Source organism: Nyctereutes procyonoides, unplaced genomic scaffold, assembly GCF_905146905.1.
Source record: "Nyctereutes procyonoides isolate TBG_1078 unplaced genomic scaffold, NYPRO_anot_genome, whole genome shotgun sequence".
Lineage (NCBI taxonomy): Eukaryota > Metazoa > Chordata > Mammalia > Carnivora > Canidae > Nyctereutes > Nyctereutes procyonoides.
Window position 1 is genome coordinate 14,411,864 of NW_026575160.1, and position 19,650 is coordinate 14,431,513.

General features: G+C 43.2%; 1 protein-coding gene across 1 annotated transcript in view; it reads right to left on the bottom strand.

Moving 5' to 3' along the window:
* Positions 1–16,633: 16,633 nt before the first annotated feature.
* Positions 16,634–19,650, bottom strand: part of HIBADH (3-hydroxyisobutyrate dehydrogenase) — a 112,579-nt gene continuing 109,562 nt past the window's right edge. Inside the window, exon 8 of the mRNA XM_055314703.1 lies at positions 16,634–17,570. Coding sequence (XP_055170678.1) covers positions 17,412–17,570 — 159 coding nt within the window. The 3' untranslated portion in view covers positions 16,634–17,411. The remainder of the gene's footprint in view (positions 17,571–19,650) is intronic.

Here is a 19,650-nt window from a genome sequence, read left to right on the forward strand (position 1 = left end):
ATGGCCAGAGGGAGGCCTCTTTGGGCTTCTTCCCAGAGCCCCTCCGGAACCAGCGCGGTGGCTCGCTGGGCCCTGCACAGTTATCCTTCTCCTGGCGCCGAGTGGGGCTGAGCTCTGGGCTCCGGGCTGAGTACTGGGCCTCACCTAGTCAAGAGCTGATTCTCCAGCACAGCTCCCGGGCTGCTTCCTCCTCCATCTCCCTTACAGCCCACCTTTTGGTCATTTCGCTGCTCATTAGCACCTCTTCCAGAAGGTGACCTGGTGAGGGGCAGGAGCTGAAACTCCAACCCAGCAATTCACCGGCCTGTTAGCAGCTCTTAGAGAAGCAGGTCCATGTGGTTGGCTAACACTGGAGCCTCGGCTGCCCTGAGGCTTGGCATTTACTGAGCACCTACTATAACCACCAGAGCAGCAGCTGAAGGCTTGAGAAGCCTGTCTTGCCATTTGTCTTATTTCACAAATGTAGAAGTGTGGCCGGGACAGAAGGGTGACTGGTGCAAGACCACACAAACCACGGGCAGTAAGTCCCCAGGAATGCAAATTCTGATAAAAGTCCGGGTGCAAAGTCTAAGTGGCCTCAATTTTCTACCCTGCCAGCTGCCAGGGTGCAGTTTTCAAGTCCCCACTGTCAGGGGACTTCTGACCCAATGTGAAAGGAATGGCATCCTTGGGTTGAACAGAAAAGAAAACCACAAGAACAACAGAGGAAGTTGGCATGTGAGCGTCGCAGTTGCTGAGAGGATGAGCCCCCAGCAGATGAGAGAATGATGGGGTTCCTGCAGGGGCAGAGCAGGGGTGACCATCAGAGGAGATCTGGAGCAGGGGCGCGAGAGGCAGGGCCTAAGGCAGGCAGCCCCTGAGACTGACTGGGGTTTGGTCAGTTAGGGACCTGGCTGGTCAGTGCCCTGGAAGTGGGGTGCATTGTAAATGCCCGCCTCCCTTGAAGGTGTGAACAGGTGGGCCCTGGCTTGGAGCTGTGCTCCCGGAAGGCCAAAGGGGCAGCCTGTGTGGGGTAGGCCTCAGGGGAGAGTGTGGAGGAAGTGGGGATTGGCCCCCCTGCTGCCATTACCTAGGCTGAGCCAGGATGGAGAAGGTGGCAGGAAAAGAGGGGCCTGACCAGCAGAGAGAAGTCACACAAACCAAATCATCCCCGGCTCTGGAGCTGTAACAGACTCTGGGCAGTGCTGTAAAATGAGGCCATGGGGCTTCCATAATGTCCGGTTACCTTGTTGCAGCATCAAAGGGTTAGTTTTTTGGTCCCCAGAGAGCTATCTGTTCTGGGATTTATAATTTTTCTAGAAATATTCAGATTCTTAGAATTCTTAGAGATTTTAAATCCTTCCATAGTAATGTTTAAACACTAAGCTTTTCTTTTTTTAAAAAAAATTTTTATTTTATTTATTTATGATAGTCATACAGAGAGAGAGAGAGAGGCAGAGACATAGGCAGAGGGAGAAGCAGGTTCCATGCACCAGGAGCCCAATGTGGGATTTGATCCCGGGTCTCGAGGATCGCGCCCTGGGCCAAAGGCAGGCGCCAAACCGCTACGCCACCCAGGGGTCCCTTAAACACTAAGCTTTTCTCTAACAATTTCTTTCAGGCTTCATAAACTCAGCTATGCTCTTAGGCTCTTTGAAGAGAAGTAAGGGCGTGCCCTGTCTTCTGAATGACCACCCAGCAAACGTCAGTCAGTGGGACCTTTTCTCCCCAGGCTCCCAAGTACATAGTTCTGTGTCTTAACATGGTTAAGTCTCTAAAATAAGGGGCCCATAGAATGTCTTAAAATGAATATTCAGTTCTCCACATTCGTCTTTCCCTCTTTCCTACCCTGGAATAGGTCTGGTAATAAATGAATTTAGAAACATTTTCTATATCCTTGGCTCAAACTGACATTGGCTTGGGGAAGTGTCTTTCCCCGAGTGCACTCAGAATTTCATGCTGTGGTTCTTATAAACTGTGATGAGATTTATGGGTGGCCAGGAGCCCATCTCAGGGCTCTCTCCCTGCCTGCCAGTTGAGGGGCAGCCTTTATGCAAACTACTTGCCTGTCCCTGCCCCCAGCTGATCCAAGAGTCCAGATCATAGGCTGGCCAGTGACTTACGGGTGCCTGGGAGAAAAACACCATGCTGGGCTAAGATCTAAGAGCTAAGATTCTACCTCTTAGATATGATGAGGGGCAAAGGACTGGGGGAGCTAGGGGATTGGGGCAAGAAAAAGCTAAGGTTCTGAGGCAGCAGAAGCAGGGGGTAGCTTGCCCCTAGCACTGCCTCAGATCTTACTTTCAGATTCCAGCTCAGGCCCCTGCAGACCCTTCAGTAAGCCCTCTGTTTCTTGAAGTGCTCTGAGTCTCCCTCTTTTGTTCCCAAAGAACACCCCTTCAAACTAAAAACCTGCCAATGAGACCTTAACACAACATGAGCCATACTGAGGTATCAGCTCTTGTCGGATTTAAACGTGAAAAGGAATCCTCTAGGGAACCTGTAATACTGTGGGATCTGCTTCCACAGGTCTGGGCTGGGGCTGAGATTCTGCATCTCTGTCCTGCTCCCAGGTGATGCCACTGCTGTTGGTCCCCAGCCCACAAGAGCAAGAGGTTAGGTGACTCCTATTACTTATGTGGAAAGAAAGGAAAACTTAAACCAAAAAAAGCCAGCAAAAACTAGGTTTCCAACCTGTCCAAAAGACAGGGGTAAAGGGGCAAAATTGTTGATACTTTCTAGGTCTTTTCCTTTCGATGGCATTAAGAGAGTAGATGTAGGCGGTTAAAGCTGAAAAACTATAAATAAATACAAATACAAATAAAAACAAAACAAAAATATAAGGCAAAAAAAAAAAACAAAAAACAAACAACCCCAACAGAAAAACAAATCCTGATATGACCAAGTCTCTAAAGTTTCAGGATACTCTAATGTCTTGAGGCAATCTTCTTTCATTTTATTTATTTATTTTTTTAGAGCAGAACTCTTGAGTTTTTAAATAAATGTGTTATCTGGCATCGATAAATCCATTCATCTTGTTAAGTGGATTGGTTTTGAATAACTTCTATGACCCTAACACAAAACTTAGATTTCACTGGAAGGCAATATGCTGGACTTTGGTTACTGTTCTAAACTCAGCAGGTTATGTTTCCTTCTGCACTATTTCTGACAATGCTGCTTTGTGTTGCTGCTGACCTGTGTTGAAAGTAGAAGCCTAACTCTTGATTGAATTTGAGTGCTAACATCATTTTCCTTTCTGTTCTAACTGCAAGATCAGTCAAACCACACACCTCTTCAAACACCAGAAAAGCCCCACTGGAATAGAGGGGGTAGTGAGATGGGAAGTAAAGGGAAGGCAAGAGGCACCTTTCTGCCAATCTTGGATCTGGTTTAATGAGATGAAAAAGCATAAAGTAGAAAGATGAGCTCTAAAACTATCTAGTAGGCTCACACTCATCTTAAAAAAAAAAAAAAAGACTTTGCCTTAGTGGTGTTATCATGTGGGTTAAAATCTTGGGCAATGGCTCGTTTAGCCCATTACAACTTGTGAGCATTTACTGCCTGTGATAAACTGGAAGCATGACCATGAGCTTTTAGTGCTTCAGGTAGGGTGATCACAGCTTTCCAAACTGTAAATTACTTTAGCAACTCCTCTGAACAGAAGGAAGTGAATGAAAGAACAGACCCAAGGCTAAGAGGACCGTGTACTTTATTCTTTGTCTCCCCTGGTGCTTATCTGCATGGGACACTTAGGTAAAAGCGGGCTTTATACCATCCCCCATCCCTTCCCTGACCAGCCTCTTTAGGTGTATTTTGAGCAAACTTCAAAGCTCTCTGTCAGTCATGCAATAGATGTGAACACAACTCACTGCGATGATAAACACAAGTGCTATTGGAGGGCTAACCACCTCATTTCATGTAATCACATTTTTAAAATGTTTCTCCCGGCCCTACTAATCTACTTCTTCACTATTCAACCAACTTGCTGGATCAATCAACAACAGCATCTTTAATCGACAAGGTCAATACAAGGGCAAATGCTTTAAAACCCCACTAAGGTCATGAAAATGATGCCAACTATATAAATCAGACCATTCAAATCTGGGACATAAAATAATTTTAAAGATTCACATTGATCATTTCCTCTGAATCCAAAATCAACACGCATTGTATACCATGCAGGTTTCTTAAGGAGACAACAGGACAAAACACTTGAAAGTGGAACTCACTAATTTTTTTTTAAGATTTTATTTTTAAGTAATCTCTACACCCAATGTGGGGCTCAAACTTCCAACCCCAAGATCAAAGTCACATGTTGTACTGACAGAGCCAGCCAGGCACCCCAGAACTCCCTTTTATCATGTGCCATGGGTTCGACACTTCAAATACACTCTCTCATCTAATTCTTGCAATGCCTTTTCATTTTAAAGATAAGAAAACTAAACTTCCTAAATAATTTGCTAACTCTTGGCAAGACTGGTATGCAAATACAAGTCTCTTGTATTCCAAGGCCCATCTCCTTTCCCTTGTCTCCCCAGATACTAGCCAGGCAATGGCAGTCCTCCATCACCTCTCCTCCCACACTCCCGACCCCTGTCTTCTCCTGGCGTGCACAGCTGCTCTATTTACCTCCTATGGCTCTGTTATGCTAGCATCAGGTTTGGCTGCCTGTAAACAACCATTTGTATTCCCTCCCTAACAACCAGGAGGGCTACTGGTGGCTAGAAGCAAGGATGGACAGATAATTTTCACTGGCCCCGCGATGCTTCCATTGACAACAGATACAGGGGACATTCTGGGGTCCCAAGAGTTTGGGTAGCTCTTCCTACCTTTCTTCCACCTTGAAAGTCAAACCTTCTCACCAGCTGATTCTGGGCCTGGCCAAGAGCTGGCAAGAGCCTGATAAGGAGACCAAGGCCCAGAAAAGGAACCAAACTACTTGCTAATACTCTAAAACAAAGATGAATGTGTGCACTTGTAAATATAGCGCTATGTGTTTAATTATAAATAGATACTTCATGATTACAATACATTCCTAGGAAGGAAATGCTGAGTCAGAGAGTCTACTATGTGGCCAACACTATCATGCACGGCACACAGACTGACTTTTGAAGCCTCTCAAATCCCCTGTGAGGTAAGTATTCTTATCATCCCCACCTTAAGATGAGAAAACAGGCTGAGAGAGGCTGTCAGTTGCCCAAGGCCACATGCTAGGCAATGGCAAGTCTGGGATTCCCACTCAGGTCTGACGGACTCCTTCACAGCCTAACTCTACTGCTTCAATGTTGCCATGTTAAAAGATGCAGCAGGTGAGTAGGGGTAGGGTGGGGAGAAGGATGGCTTTCATCATTATTTCCAAAAGTTTGATTGCAAGTCTTTAAAATAAAGGAGGGTTTACAACCTATCTCACTCATATATGAAAACTCAGGAAACCAAGATCAAGCAAAGTTTCTGGCTTCCTATTGCAAGTGGTTTCTATGTTCTCTAAGCTTGGTTAGTATTTTTTTATTTTATATTATTTATTTATTCATGAGAGACACACAGAGGCACAGACACAGGCAGAGGGAGAAGCAGGCTCCATGCAGGGAGCCCGACGTGGGATTCGATCCCAGGTCTCCAGGATCACGCCCTGGGCCGAAGACAGGGGCTAAACCGCTGAGCCACCCAGGGATCCCTAAGCTTGGTTAGTATAAGCAGCATTTCAGCGCAGCAGTTTGTGACTGCAGTCAGATCTTACCTGCCAGTTGTAGGCCGCAGCCACACCAAAACAGGGACATTTACTGAGAATCTACTATGGGTCAGGCTAGTCACTTCCTAGGTGTAGATGGCCATTTAGAGGGACTCTTCCCAATGCCCTGGAATTAGTTTTAGGGTCCATAACTGGAAATAGGTGTTCTTTGTTTCTAACTAAAGAAAGCTTCCAAATACTGGGGCTGGACCCCACCCATAAAGCACCACCTCAGGCTGCTTAAGAACTGCAAGCCTGCCTCGCCATAACCAGACCCATTCCCTGCAATCTCTTCTGCCTGGAGCCCTTAGAAGCAGAGCCCCTGGGAACTTTGGCTTTAACTCTGCTCCTAGTGAGCCAAAGGAGGGGGAGTGTCAAGCATTACTAGTAAAAATTGTAGATGCTTAGAAGAGAAAACTGGTAACTCATTCATTCGTTCATTTATTCATTCATTTTCCCAACAAATGATGGTATTTAGTGAGTCCATACTATGTGCCAGGCACTGTACCGGGGGCTTGGAATATATCAGTGGTAAAACTACAGTCCTAGCCTGCACAGAGCTCACATTTGGACATCTGTGCAGGCCCTAGTCTCTCTGATCTGCTGCATTCACTGGAAGAAGTGAACTGAAGAGAGATGTCTGTAGAACAGCCCGGATTCCCACTGTTGTGCATCAAAGAGGCTGGTGCTGCCATGTGGCAAGAGGACCCTGAAAAGCAGATTGGAGGCATATGAAAGGCATATTCCCATTTGGAAGCTACAAGACATGTAGGAAAGGACAAGCCAGAGGGAGATCACCCCATTAGGAAAGAGTGGAACGGCATGCTAAGAGGGGACCAGCAAGACCCTCCAAGGCTTCACCCACATTCCCTTGGGAGATAACAGGATTCACACGACTCAGCTTTCCTAAGGAGTCTGGGTGCCTTACTTGGTCACAGATAGATTTTACTGGATCCTCTCCCAAGAGGTCTTCACAAGCAGGCAACCCAACATGGCCTCCTCTTCTTCCTCAGCCTAATGAAATCCATCTGGAGAAACAAAGGGCATGGCCTCCCTTTATGCCCCTCTATCTATCTGAATTACCTGGATGGGACCTGGAGGTCTGCCCAAGACTGCATGCAATCATCCCCGGCCTCTCTTCTAACACTCACCAGACAGAGCTGGACTTTTTTTTTTTTTTCCTGAGTGGAATGTATCCAAGGTGACATTTATAGGGGTGTGCTGATTGGTTCTCGCTTCTGGGAAGCAGTGCAAGGCTGAGGTCCTTGGCCTTGACGAGGCAGGACCCAAAAGCTGAAGGATGTTATTTAAACCCAAGTTCCCAACTGAGCAACTTGGTGTCACCAATGTTTACAATGCTCAAAAACAGCTCTTACAAGCAGAACAACATGGCCGTAAGCCAAAGAAATGGACCATTGCCCACTGTCAACTCACTGCACTTCTGGGGGAATCTGAGTTGGAAAATTCCTGTATCATCTCATTTTATTTGGAAAGTGCTTTTTTTTTTTTAAGATTTTATTTATTCATGAGAGACACAGAGAGAGAGGCGGAGACATAGGCGATCCTAGGACTCCAGGATCACACCCTGAGCTGAAGGTAGACGCTCAACTGCCGAGCTACCCAGGCATCCCAGTAAGTCCCAGTAAGTGCTTCTTTTCAAAGCTATCCTTCATCTCTACTGAGCGGCTTGTAATCTATCAAGTCAGCAGAGTAAGCAAAGGCCTTGATCTTTCCTTCGCTCCAAAATTTAAAGAGGAGATATTTCTGATCACTGACATCAAAGCCATTACTGATTCTTCTGAAAACCACAAATAAAACTGGGATTCTATCGATCAGAGGAGACTTTTCCCCCCTCTGGGAATACTGATCTTGCCATCTCTCAAGCAAATGGCTGCTAATTAGTAAAAATTCCAGACCATGTGCTCATACCGCACCCATTTCCTTTCCTCTCCTGCTTCCATTTCTCCACGGTGGCTCTGGAAGGTGGGCTGTGTGAGGGCAGGGCCTTCCTCTGCCTTGAGCATTGAGGGAGGCACAGCCCAAAGAGCACAGTCTGGCTCCAAGGAGTTCTGCATAAACATCTGTAGATAAATAAATATTTGTGGTCGAGCCTGCAGTCACATGTTGCCTCTTCTGTTATAATTTGGATTAATCCTCCTTATCTCTCAAATAACAGAGGAAGGGAAGAAAACCTTTTGGTAACCTAATCTTAAACTCATAACCTATTTCCTTCATTATATTCTTCACCATTTAGAGCAAGCAAAACAAGTCTTAGGTCATCATTTTCCCATTAGCTGAGGACAGCAAGGATTCACTTTATATGAATATTCTTTCCCTTTCCCACAAAGTAATTACCTAAGATTTCTAGCTAGAAAAAAAAATGGTGTCATTTCCAACCTGGAAATGGCATTGCTCATTAAGGTTGAAAAAGTGACTGGGGCTTGCTGAATCCTATGCAAATCAGTCCTGATGAGCCCTTAACTAATCTGTTTACAAACCAGACCTGCTAGACAGGCCTCAGTGATTTTCTATCAAAGCAAAGCACTACTCTTTATGGGCATCTGGCTGTCCCTGAATGGGTAGTTTAAACATAGACTCTTTCCTTCAAAGTAAGATCAAAGGCTTTATTACTCCTAAATGAGTGCATTATTTCCACTTACTACCTTCTTGTTTGCAATTTGTGTTTATTAACAGCACTGTCTCACTGTCTCAGGTTTACTTTGTGAATTACTAGTTTCTGAAAACAGCATGGCAGTTTTATGGAGCACAGTATCCATTTGTGGAGATTATGTAGCATATAATACATAGAATGGCCCATCAGATAGGACATCAGGCAAAGAAAATTCTCTACAAAGATGACAATACCTGACCAAGCAGAATTCATTTATGATTTTTTTTTTTAAGAAGAGGAAACCATCTGGCATAACAGGCTAACACAAGAAAAGATTCCCCAACTCGTAAGAGCCAGAGATTAGATAACTCTTTGACTGCCTTGAGGAGAGTTTTCTTTGAAGTTTGCTTCTTCTGAAGAGAGTAAGTACGTAAAGCTGTACCATGGACAAAGGATGCCATCGGTACTAACTCAGAAGCACAATGAGATATTTTCACAACAGAACAAGCAGATTGTTTAAAAAAAAAAAACCAAAAACAAACAAACAAACCAGAGGTTCCAGCATGTGCTAGGACCACTGAATGAAGCAACCCTCCTCTCAGAGCCGTCAGGCAGTGGTCTCCCTGAAGGCCTGTGAGAGGGAGGACAGGGGTGTCCACCCTTCCTGATCCTAACACGGAGATTAGAGCCCTGGCCTTCACTCCCACCCTCTGATTCATCTGAGAAGGATGAAACTGCCGAGAAAATTGCATCTTTTAAGATTTGTGGTGACACAGCTCTAGGTGATATAAGCTCAAGGGTGTCACCGACCTATGGAAGGAGCCGGGCTGAGCTGCTCTGAGTACAGTGCAATGCACAGAACACCCAGCCTCAGAAGGGGCAGCTCTTAATGTCCCTAGTTGGGCCAGCCAGAAATTAAATGGGATGGCCAGGAAGGGCCATAATCAGGGATCGAGCCACTGCTCAAAGTCGTATCACTTTTTAATAGTTTTTTTTTTCCTTTTTGACACTGAAGCAAGCATAAATTCACAATGATAAACACACATTTATCAGAACCCCATGGTCAGATCCCTACCAATCCAAAATGAGTTGGGCTGAAAGTGGTAAGCTTGACAACAGGGAAACTAAGTCCATCATAAATCTCTTTTAAAAAGTCTCTCCCTGTTTATCACCTTGTAGGCGTCCTCGGTGGCCCAGGTCTGCAACATTGGGGGAAAAACTCAGAGAATATGTATTAAACACTAAGTCAAAAACTCATTCCTGCACACGCCAACAGTATCAGAAATTGTGTTATAGAGGCTGGAGAAGTAAGACATTCAGACTGCAAAGACACAAGCACAGGAATATGTGACTTGCAGTCGTGATGAGTCCTAGAACTCCGAAGGGGAGAGGTTCTGAGCGGTAGCTCAGTAGGCAGTAAGTGCATAATAAAATGTGCTCCCAGGGAACGTGTACACTGTATCCGTAACATGGCAGTCGAGGCACAGAATGTAAAGTCTCTTATTCTCCAACAGTTTGCTCTTTCTTCCCAGTGTAGTGTCTGCCTCCCGACTCGCTTGTTCATTGTTCGAATCTCCTTTGTCTAAAACATGGACCTTGCATCTCTGAGACAAAGGGTCAATTCTAGGCAAAAGTCAAAGCCAAATAAATGAGTTAGGAGTTAACTAGTAGAGCATACTTACATTAGCACAAATAAGCTATCAGCTCTCTCTGGTCATCTTGGCTCATTAAAGGGACAAAACTAAATCAAGCAAGGAGAATGAATCATGTTTGGCACTTATAGAGAGCAGACCTGGGGTCAGGGTTAAGGTCATTAAGAGGAGGAGAGAGACAGGGGTGAGAGGGTGAGAGCTACATTTGCTCTTAGAGTCTCTGCGATTGGAACTCTAAGGTGAAATTTCTAGGAAAGGCCTCAAATAGTCTAAAATTACCATAAGGTACTTCAAATTCTATTCATAAATGGAATGAAAATTAAGTTCAACAGGCCCAAAACAAATGCAAAAGAACAGTGAACTTGATATCATCTGAACTCTGCTCAGAGGGGCTGAAAAGCTCCATCTGGAGGTGGATTAACTCTTTCCGGGGCACAAGGCTATCTCTTAATTCATTTCCAAAAGTAATTCACCTCCAGACCATTCATTTTTATAAGGAATACTGGCAACATATATGCCCATTTTCATATGATATAAAGGGAAAATAATGAAGGGTTTTTTGTTTTGTTTTGTTTTTAATTTTCTGGTTTGACAACATCAATGAGAAGTTTTCAACTCTAAGATCCTGTTCAGTACTGAAGCAATATTTGTTCTAACCTACAATAATCCCAACTCTAAAGCATTTTAGGCATTTATCATTTTTAATGACTACAGCAAATGCCAAATTTTGTCCTTTTGAAGATAAAATGCTGCACTCAAAAAGTCATGAGATTTGCATATACAGCCAGGGCTGGGAAACACACCCCAAACCTGCCCTTTGGTTTTATGAGTCTGGCTGTGAGGAAGGTTTCCATCGTCTGTCCCTCTGCCAATGTCATTATTCTACAGAGAGGCCTGCCAAAATGCAGCTCGTAGCTACGCTTGTGTGTCAGGTTTATTCAAGTGGCTCATTCTAGATGAGCTCTCTTGCCATCTCTTTACCAGGCATGACGGACCATCATTAATAAAAATGTATTGATCTCTGAATCTATTCCTGGCTATAAAAAAAAACCCTAATAAATGAGATGGCTCTATGAGCAATAAATAATACCTAACCAGAGAGAGTCCAAAAACTGTCAGAAGCACATGCCTCACATTCTCTGAAAACCTTAACTAAGAGGAATCAGAATCTTAGAGCTAAAACAAACTTTGGAAATCAGTGCACTGCTCTTGTTTTAAAAATAAGGAAACTATCCACACTATTGCACAGGATAGTGTTGACCTGGGGCACCGGTCTCCTGTCTCCTAACCAAGGACAGTTCTGGTAACCAAGATGCCCAAAAGCACTTCCTGCTGGCTGGTTGCAAAGTGCTTCTGCTTTACTGTACTTTCCTATTAACGTCCTGAAAGAGTCAGTTCTAGTCTGAATGAAGAAGTCTTCATCCCTTTTAGGTATTCTTGAATTATTAAATGATGAATACAATTAAATAGTAAAAGGTCATCTTCAATCTCTCTGCCATCAACGAGAGGCGATTCTATGTGTGCACTGGTGCGATGGACATGCTAGTTTATGGGTCTGACACCTTGCATGGAACATTACAAATCCCTATGATGTCTTTAAGCTTCCTCTTCAATTGAACTGAAAGACGGCTAAAAACCCCACCCGGGCAGATGACTCCCCATTGGCTGGCCATTTGTGAATGCTCGAGGGTGCAGTTACTGCAGCTGAGGCTGGTAGTAACTTGTGCTGTTTTCCTGAGCAGCAGCAGGCTGCTGACAGTAGCCTTGGTGGAATTTATGCACACGGATAATGCTGCCCCATTCTCCGCTCAGATCTGCTTGTCTCCCTTGCTTTCTTTCCACTTCCCACAGGAAGTGGACAGATCACACATATTTCTGATCGCCGGGAAGAGAAGTCAAGATCAAAATTCATGCCATGAGAAAAATAGCCAAGGAATAGGCCCAGTCCATCTGGAGTTCACTTAACATTGCACTTAGCTGTGGCCGAGCATATTCTTACTTATCGTGATGTCAGATCAACAGGATAGCAAAAGATTCTCCCAAACATCTAACTATTCACAGAATCCTTTGAATAAGTCAAACTCATGTTATTATGAAATTCACCATATGCCTCAAGGTCCGTGTAGTATATTACAGAAGGTTACATTTGGAACTGCTGTGCTCCATAAAGGGGAATGTGTGCATGCTTTATGTGCATGCAAGTTGATGTTTAAAGTATATAAACAGGGGCGCCTGGGTGGCTCAGTCAGTTGAGCATCTGACTCTTGATTTCAGCTCAGGTCACGATCTCAGGGTCATGGGATCGGCTTTATGTTGAGCTCCATGCGCAGTGTGGAGTCTGCTTGGGATTCTCTCTCTCTACCGCTCCTTCTGCCCTATTCCCCACCCCGAGCTCACTAATTCTCTCTCTCTCAACTAAATAAATCTATAAATAAATAAATAAATAAATAAATAAATAAATAAATAAATAAATAAAGTGCATAAACAGACAAAATCTTTCTACCAAAAATGCATATTTTCCCCAGAAGCTTCTTCAAATAGTGTAAGCTACTCTTTCAATGAAGAAAAATTTATCAAAGTTTCACATTCTGTAAGGCTTCTAGGGCAATTGTAACAAACTGCATCATTTATAACACAAAGTAAAAATAAACCTGATCTGCTAGGGAAGAATCTTTAAGAACAAAGTTCATGTGGTTAGTTCACCTGACACAAATGCAATGTCAGCTTCCACTGACCCAGTCATTCACACATTCACACGTTTGCTGAGCTCTTACTCAAGGGCAAGGTGCTAACTCAACACAAGCCTCAAAGCTAAACATGACACTTTCATGTGCACTCAAAGAGCTCACAGCCTGGTGTGGAAGACAGACAGGCAAGTCAGCAGTAATGTACTAGGATATGTCCTATGATACAGGAGGTATCATCAGAGTTATCTGTCTATGGAAATGGAGGGGAAGGGACTCCACCTGTGCTGGCTGAGGAATGCCTGCTGCTTCATCTCCCTCTGCAGCTCTCTCTGCTTGTGCATGTGCTCTCTCTCTCTGTCAAATAGATTTTTTAAAAATTTTAAAAATAATAAAATTGGATTGTAGTAATTATTGTACAACTGAAAATTTACTAAAAGTCACTGAATTATATACATTTAAAATGAGCAAGTTTTATTGTATATATATACTGTATCTCAGTAAAGCTGTTAGAAAAAAAAAAAAAAAGGAGCAATTGCAAAGATGTTCAACCATCCCAGACAAGAAGCGATAAGGGCCTGAAGCAGGCACTAGAGGTTTAGACCTCACAATGGAGTGGGTGGAGGGAGAGAGGAGTCAGGGATGGTTCCTGGGAACCTGGATGAGACAAGGGACCAGTAAGAGAAGCAGGTCTGCTGAATGGGAGGATGGGGAGCTCAGATTTGTCATTGTTTTTAAAGTAAGTTTGTTACTCCCCTCTGGGGAGCCTGATGTGGGACTTGATCCCAGGACACCAGGATCATGGCCTGAGCCGAAGGCAGACTCAACCACTGAAGGCACCCAGGTGTCCTGGGAGCTCAAGTTTTGATATGCCAAGTTTGAGGTACCTGTGAAACCTAGACCTGACCAGGGTTTCTCAATCTCTGCATTATGGACATTTGGGGCAGGATCATTATTACGGGGGCTGTCCTGTGCACTGTAGGATTTTAGCAGCATCCCTGACTTATACCCACTGAATGCCAGGAGCACCCCCATCCCCTCCTGTATGACAACCACAAATACGCCCAGACATTGCCATATGTCCCCTCAGCACAGAACTGCCCCAGTTGACAACCACTCATGAAGAGGGAAAGATTGTAACTCATGATTTTTTTTCCCTTAGTTTTTCTTTTTCATGGGGATATAATTCACACACCATAAAACTCACCATTTAAAAGTATATGATTCAGTGGTTTTTAATACATTCACAAAGTCATGCAACCATCACTATCTAATTCCAGAACATTTTCATCACCCTAAACAGTAACTCCATACTGAAGAGCAGTCACTCCCTATTTCTCCTCACCATTAGTCCCTGGAAACCATTCCCCTATTTGGTGCCTGTGAATTTGCCTATTCCTGACATTCCATACAGAATCGTTTAATATGTGGCCTTGTGCGTCTGCCTTCTTTCACTTGGCATAATGTTTTCAAGGTCCATCCATGTTGTACCATGTGCTAGTACTTCACTCCATTATTCCATTGTATGGATTTGCCAGTTTGTTGATGCAGTCATCAGCTGGGGGGACGTTTGGATTACTTCCACTTTTTGCTATGAATGTTCATGTAGAAGTTTCTGTACCGATGTGTGTTTTCATTTTTCTTGAGTACGTATCTAGGAGTGGTATGTACTCAAGGATCCAGCAATAGATACCAATTGCTGGATCTTGTGGTAACTCTGTTTAATCCTTCAAGGAACTGCCACACTCTTTTCCAATGTGGCTGCACCTTTTTTTATATTCCCGGCAGTCAAGAGGGTTTTACTTCCCCACATGCTTGCCAACACTTGTGATTGTCCTGTATTCATACATATTTTTTTTTGTTTCAAGTTTCCATGCAAGCATTTAATTTTTTAAAAAAGATTTTATTTATTTATTCATGAGAGACACAGAGAAAAGAGAGGCAGAGACACAGGCAGAGGGAGAAGCAGGCTCCATGCAGGGAGCCCAATGTGGGATTTGATCCCAGGACTCCAGGACCATGCCCTGGGCCGAAGGCAGGAGCTCAACCACTGAGCCACCCAGGCGTCCCTAAGCAAACATTTAATATTCAGTACATTGCTTATGACAGCTCTATAGATGAGAAAACTAAGTCAGCAGGGGAGGAACTTCAACATCCTGAGAGGCTGGTAAAGTCCTTCCTGGCACTAATATTCTTTTATGTTGAAAGCTGCATAATTAATTTCCACATGACTCTGTCTTTCATGAAAGAGGCTTACAAGTCTGACACATGATCTGTTTGTGCTGGCTTTTTGTTCTCAGAGATCCATCCCTGCCTGTCCCCTTACCTCTTCACTAAAAGATATCGCTTGGTGGGGCACATGGGTGGCTCAGTGGTTGAGTGTCTGCCTTTGGCTCAGGGCGTGATCCCGGGGTCTTGGAATCCAGTCCCACATTGGGCTTCTCGCAGGGAGCTTGCTTCTCCTTTTGCCTAAGTCTCTGCATCTCTCTGTCTCTCTCATGAATAAAATCTTAAAAAAATAATAAAAGATATCATTTAACAAGTGTCCTCTCTTTTGTGCACTACTTCTTCCCCTTCCCTGGATCATTTCACTTCCATCAGCATAGCCCATAATATCTCCAGTCTTAAAAATATCAATAAAATTTCCCTTGACCCCATATCTCTGCCAGAATTTGTCCCATTTGTGTTTCCTCTTAAGAGCAAAACTGTGAGAATTGTCTCTACTCTCTGTTTCCAGTTTCTCTTCCCATTCCCTCATGCTCAATGTCATTTCCAACACACCCTAGAACACTTGTCAGAGCCACCAATGACTATGCCAAATCCACATCATTAGTTCTCAGCTCTTGACATTCATTATTCAACTCATAAGTAGCTTTTGATACAGATAATCACTGCTCCTTAAAACACCATCCTCATCCTCATTTGGCTGCCAGGTCACAACTCCCATTGTTTTCCCACCTTATTGTCACTCTTTCTCAGTCTGATTTGCTGACTCTGCCTCATTTTCCCAACCACTGGAAATCAGAGTAACACAAGGTATGGTCTTGGACCGTTCTTTGCTTTTCCTCACTTAGGTGACTACTAGGCACCTAAGCTACAGAGGTTTTTCTCCTAAACCTCCCACATCCTCCCCAGAGTAAATGGTAACTCCTTTCTTCCATTTTCCCCACCAACCTTGGATTCTATCTTGACTCCTCCTTTCTCTCTCACCCTATCTATCAGTTAGTGGATCTATCTCTTATGTTCAAATCTGAAATTTCTTGCCTTGTCCATCATTAACATTCTGGTCCCAGTCCCCACTGGGGGCTCATTTTGTTCTGTTCATCACCATAGCGCCAGCACTTATAATAGTGCCTGGGATTTTTTTAAATCTTTTTTTTTTCAAGACTTTATCTATTTATTCATGAGAGACACAGAGGGAGAGAGAGAGAGAAAGGCAGAGACACAGGCAGAGGGAGAAGCAGGCTCCCTGCAGGGAGTCCACGTGGGACTCAATCCCAGGTCTCCAGTATCAGGCCCCAGGCTGAAGGCGGTGCTAAACAGCTGAGCCACCAGGGCTGCCCTGGGATTTTTTTTTTATCACCAGGAATATGATGGAAATAGTAGTACTTCTGCCAAATTTGGTGTCTAGGTCTATCATCAGGAATATTCCTAAATGCTGTGGTAGGGAAAGTGGCAAATGCACTCAACACTGGGGGATATTCCATTTAATGCAGGCTGAATTCCCATGCACCCACAATTTAGAAAGCATTCAAATGAATACCCATTAAGGATTCAAACAAAGAAAAGGATTCAAACAGAGCCCAGCAGGATGCTGGCTTGCCACTGCCCAAAGGAGACTCCAGACTCTGTTCTTTTGACCTCCCCTCCCTTCCTTCCTTTTCTTCCCACCTTTCCCCATCAGTCTGTAACACCAGCTTGTCAGACCACTTAGTTGTTCACCAAATGACTGGGAAGACACAAAAACTCCAAGAAAGTATTATCAGCATAGAAATTTATTTGAATTCAAAATAATACGGTTATATTTAGAATAACATAATAATTATCTAAAGCAAATATCATCATTGGCTCTGAAACAGTTCTAAAGATGTCATTTTTTTGAAGTCAAAAAATATGTAGTAAGAATGTATAAGGAAGCAAAAATATAAAAAACAAGTTTGCTGAGTATTGGGAGTTGTAACAAGGACACACTAAGATAATGTAACAGAGTCCAAATTATAATACATGCAGCAAAGAGTTCTCTGGCTTTATCAACTTCCTGGAAAATCAGTAACCTCAGTACTGCAAGAATACCACCATTTGGTTAACCGGACTAACTTCCTGAGGGACACACATTATACTTCCCCTTTTTCTACCTCTTTCCCCGACACCATTTTCTTTTCTTTCCGATAGGTTTCATCCTGCTGAAAAAATACTTGGCTTTATCTGTAAAGTGGAGTAAATAATATCCTGATTGAAGTATGCTATGATTTAGTTGAAGGTGCTCAGGGATCAAACTTCTGAAAAAGGTTAATCAGCTAGTTAGCAGAGACCATCAGTGGCTTACAGGAAAAAAAATTTTCAGATAACACATGTTTGCTAAATAGATGAAAAGAATAAGCAGTTAAAAATGGGTGAAAAATCCTAGGGTTTACTGGGACCTAGACAATCAAAAGCAGACAGGTGACCTTTGATTAAACCCATTTACTTGTGGAGTGAGCTATACAGAGGCTCCAGAAAGTTTAGTTTCCAACAGTGTCCATGGCCAAAGGGCAAACTCAGAAGGTCTCTTCCTCTCGTAGAAACTGGAAGACTGACGAGAAGTCTTTCTTTGAGTAACCCTTTGCACACATCATCCTGTAGATCTGATGGGCTTGACTACCCAGAAGGATTGGGCTCTTCGTGCTGGTGGCAGAGTCTTGTGCTAAGCCCAGATCCTAAATTGGTCAAGGGCAGGAGGGAACATAATGAGATCAATAGTTAAGGCTCACTTTGGAACTGTGGCTCCTAATGCTTTGGTTTCAAAGAAGGAGAAATGGAGTCTGAAAAAACAAGATACTTAGGAACACTGTGGTAAGTTATATATATTTTTATAAGTACTTTCATATAGCTGCAAAACTGCTCCAGACAGAAACCTTAATTTCCGAGTGCCCTCTCCACTCTTCAACCCAGACCTGTTTTGTTTTGTTTTGACTTTGGACAGGGGTTACTATACAGATGAGATCATACAGGGAAATGCTTTTTCCAATCTGCAGAAGCCTGTAAGCCTAAGACAAACCCCATTATGGAATTACTGATTATCCATTCAATCTTTTATTCAACAAATATTTAACAACTGCTGTATGCTGGACACTGTTCCAAGTGCTGGTGATACCGGCATGATGAGACTAAGTCACTGTTCTCACGAAGCTTGGGGAAGATGGACAACAGAACAAATACTCAAACTTCAGACAATGACCAGCACTATGAAGAAAGATAAAGCAGGGGTTGGTAAGTGGTGGACAAGGGTCGGGTAGAAGGAAGCGAGTTCTGCTAGACGAAATGTTTAGGGAAGACCACTCTGAGGTGAAGACACTTGACCTACAATCTGAATGTTAGGGAGTAGTGAGTTCTTTGGAGAGTAGAGGGAGGAGAGTTTCAGGTAGATGAGACAGCAAGATAAAGGCCGTGTGGGGGGACATGGCTTGAATATTCAAGAAATAGCAAGCAGGCCAATGCAGCTGAATGAGAGTGAGCCAAGGGGGCTGGAGAGGGAAATGAGTCTAAGATGGATATAGGTAAAACACAACAGATACATTAGGTAAGGAGTTTGGGATTTTAAATGCAACGTGACATCTACCTTCATGACAACCTTTTAATATCTTACCAAGCTAATGCTTCATTCTGAGAGTTTCAGAAAACTTATGGCTATTTAAAAATAGATAAAAGTTAACATTATAAATCTTTTATAGTTAAGCTGTAGCTAATGAATATCCACTACCATAAAAATGGAATCTTGTCCAAACCTGAAATATCTGGGGTTGATGGAAGACAATGAAAGCTTGGATAATTGGGATCCCTGGGTGGCGCAGCGGTTTAGCGCCTGCCTTTGGCCCAGGGCGCGATCCTGGAGACCCGGGATCGAATCCCACGTCAGGCTCCCGGTGCATGGAGCCTGCTTCTCCCTCTGCCTGTGTCTCTGCCTCTCTCTCTCTATCTGTGTGATTGTCATAAATAAATAAAAAGAAAGAAAGAAAGAAAGAAAGAAAGAAAGAAAGAAAGAAAGAAAGAAAGAAAGAAAGAAAGAAAGAAAGAAAGAAAGCTTGGATAATTGAAATATTCCCCACATTTCCTTTTATTTGTGATTTTATAAGAGCTGCAAACTAGTGGCAAAACCAACTAGATCTTCCTCTTACCCTTAACATCATCACTCCCCCAACCAATGGAAAAGTCAGCCAACAACAAAAAGGGAAAGCAACATGCAAGATGAGAAATATTTCTACTCTCTGAGGAATATTCTTGATAATGGAGCAGTTATTGATACCATCCACTAAAGGAAAAAATTACTCAAAGAAAAAATAAGTCTCTTGAATATGTATGATGGTATAGGTGCAAACATTATTTTGTGCTTATTTGTATAATTTTCACATGCAGACAACAGACTTGAAAAAACTGCTTAACCTTAAATTCTTTTACAGATTCCTAGAAATAAAAAAAGGGAGTTTAGTTGTTACCCACACGGTTAACAAATATACAGCTGCACTACTGCTTATACCCAGACAGACCTTTCTTGTTGACATCATTCTGCAGCGTATCTGCAAGATGTGCTTATTTTCAAATGATAGGGAAGAAACACATACATAGACTGCATTCAACTTTTAACTTAGTTAACTAGAACGAACTCACAGTTAAACATAACATACTGAAGAGAACACAATCCTATCGGGAAGAAAAGTCTAGAGGTTTTTCAAATGCTCAAGTATATATCCCAGATAAAATCTAACAAAACCAAATATAGGAACAGTAAAATAGCTTTGG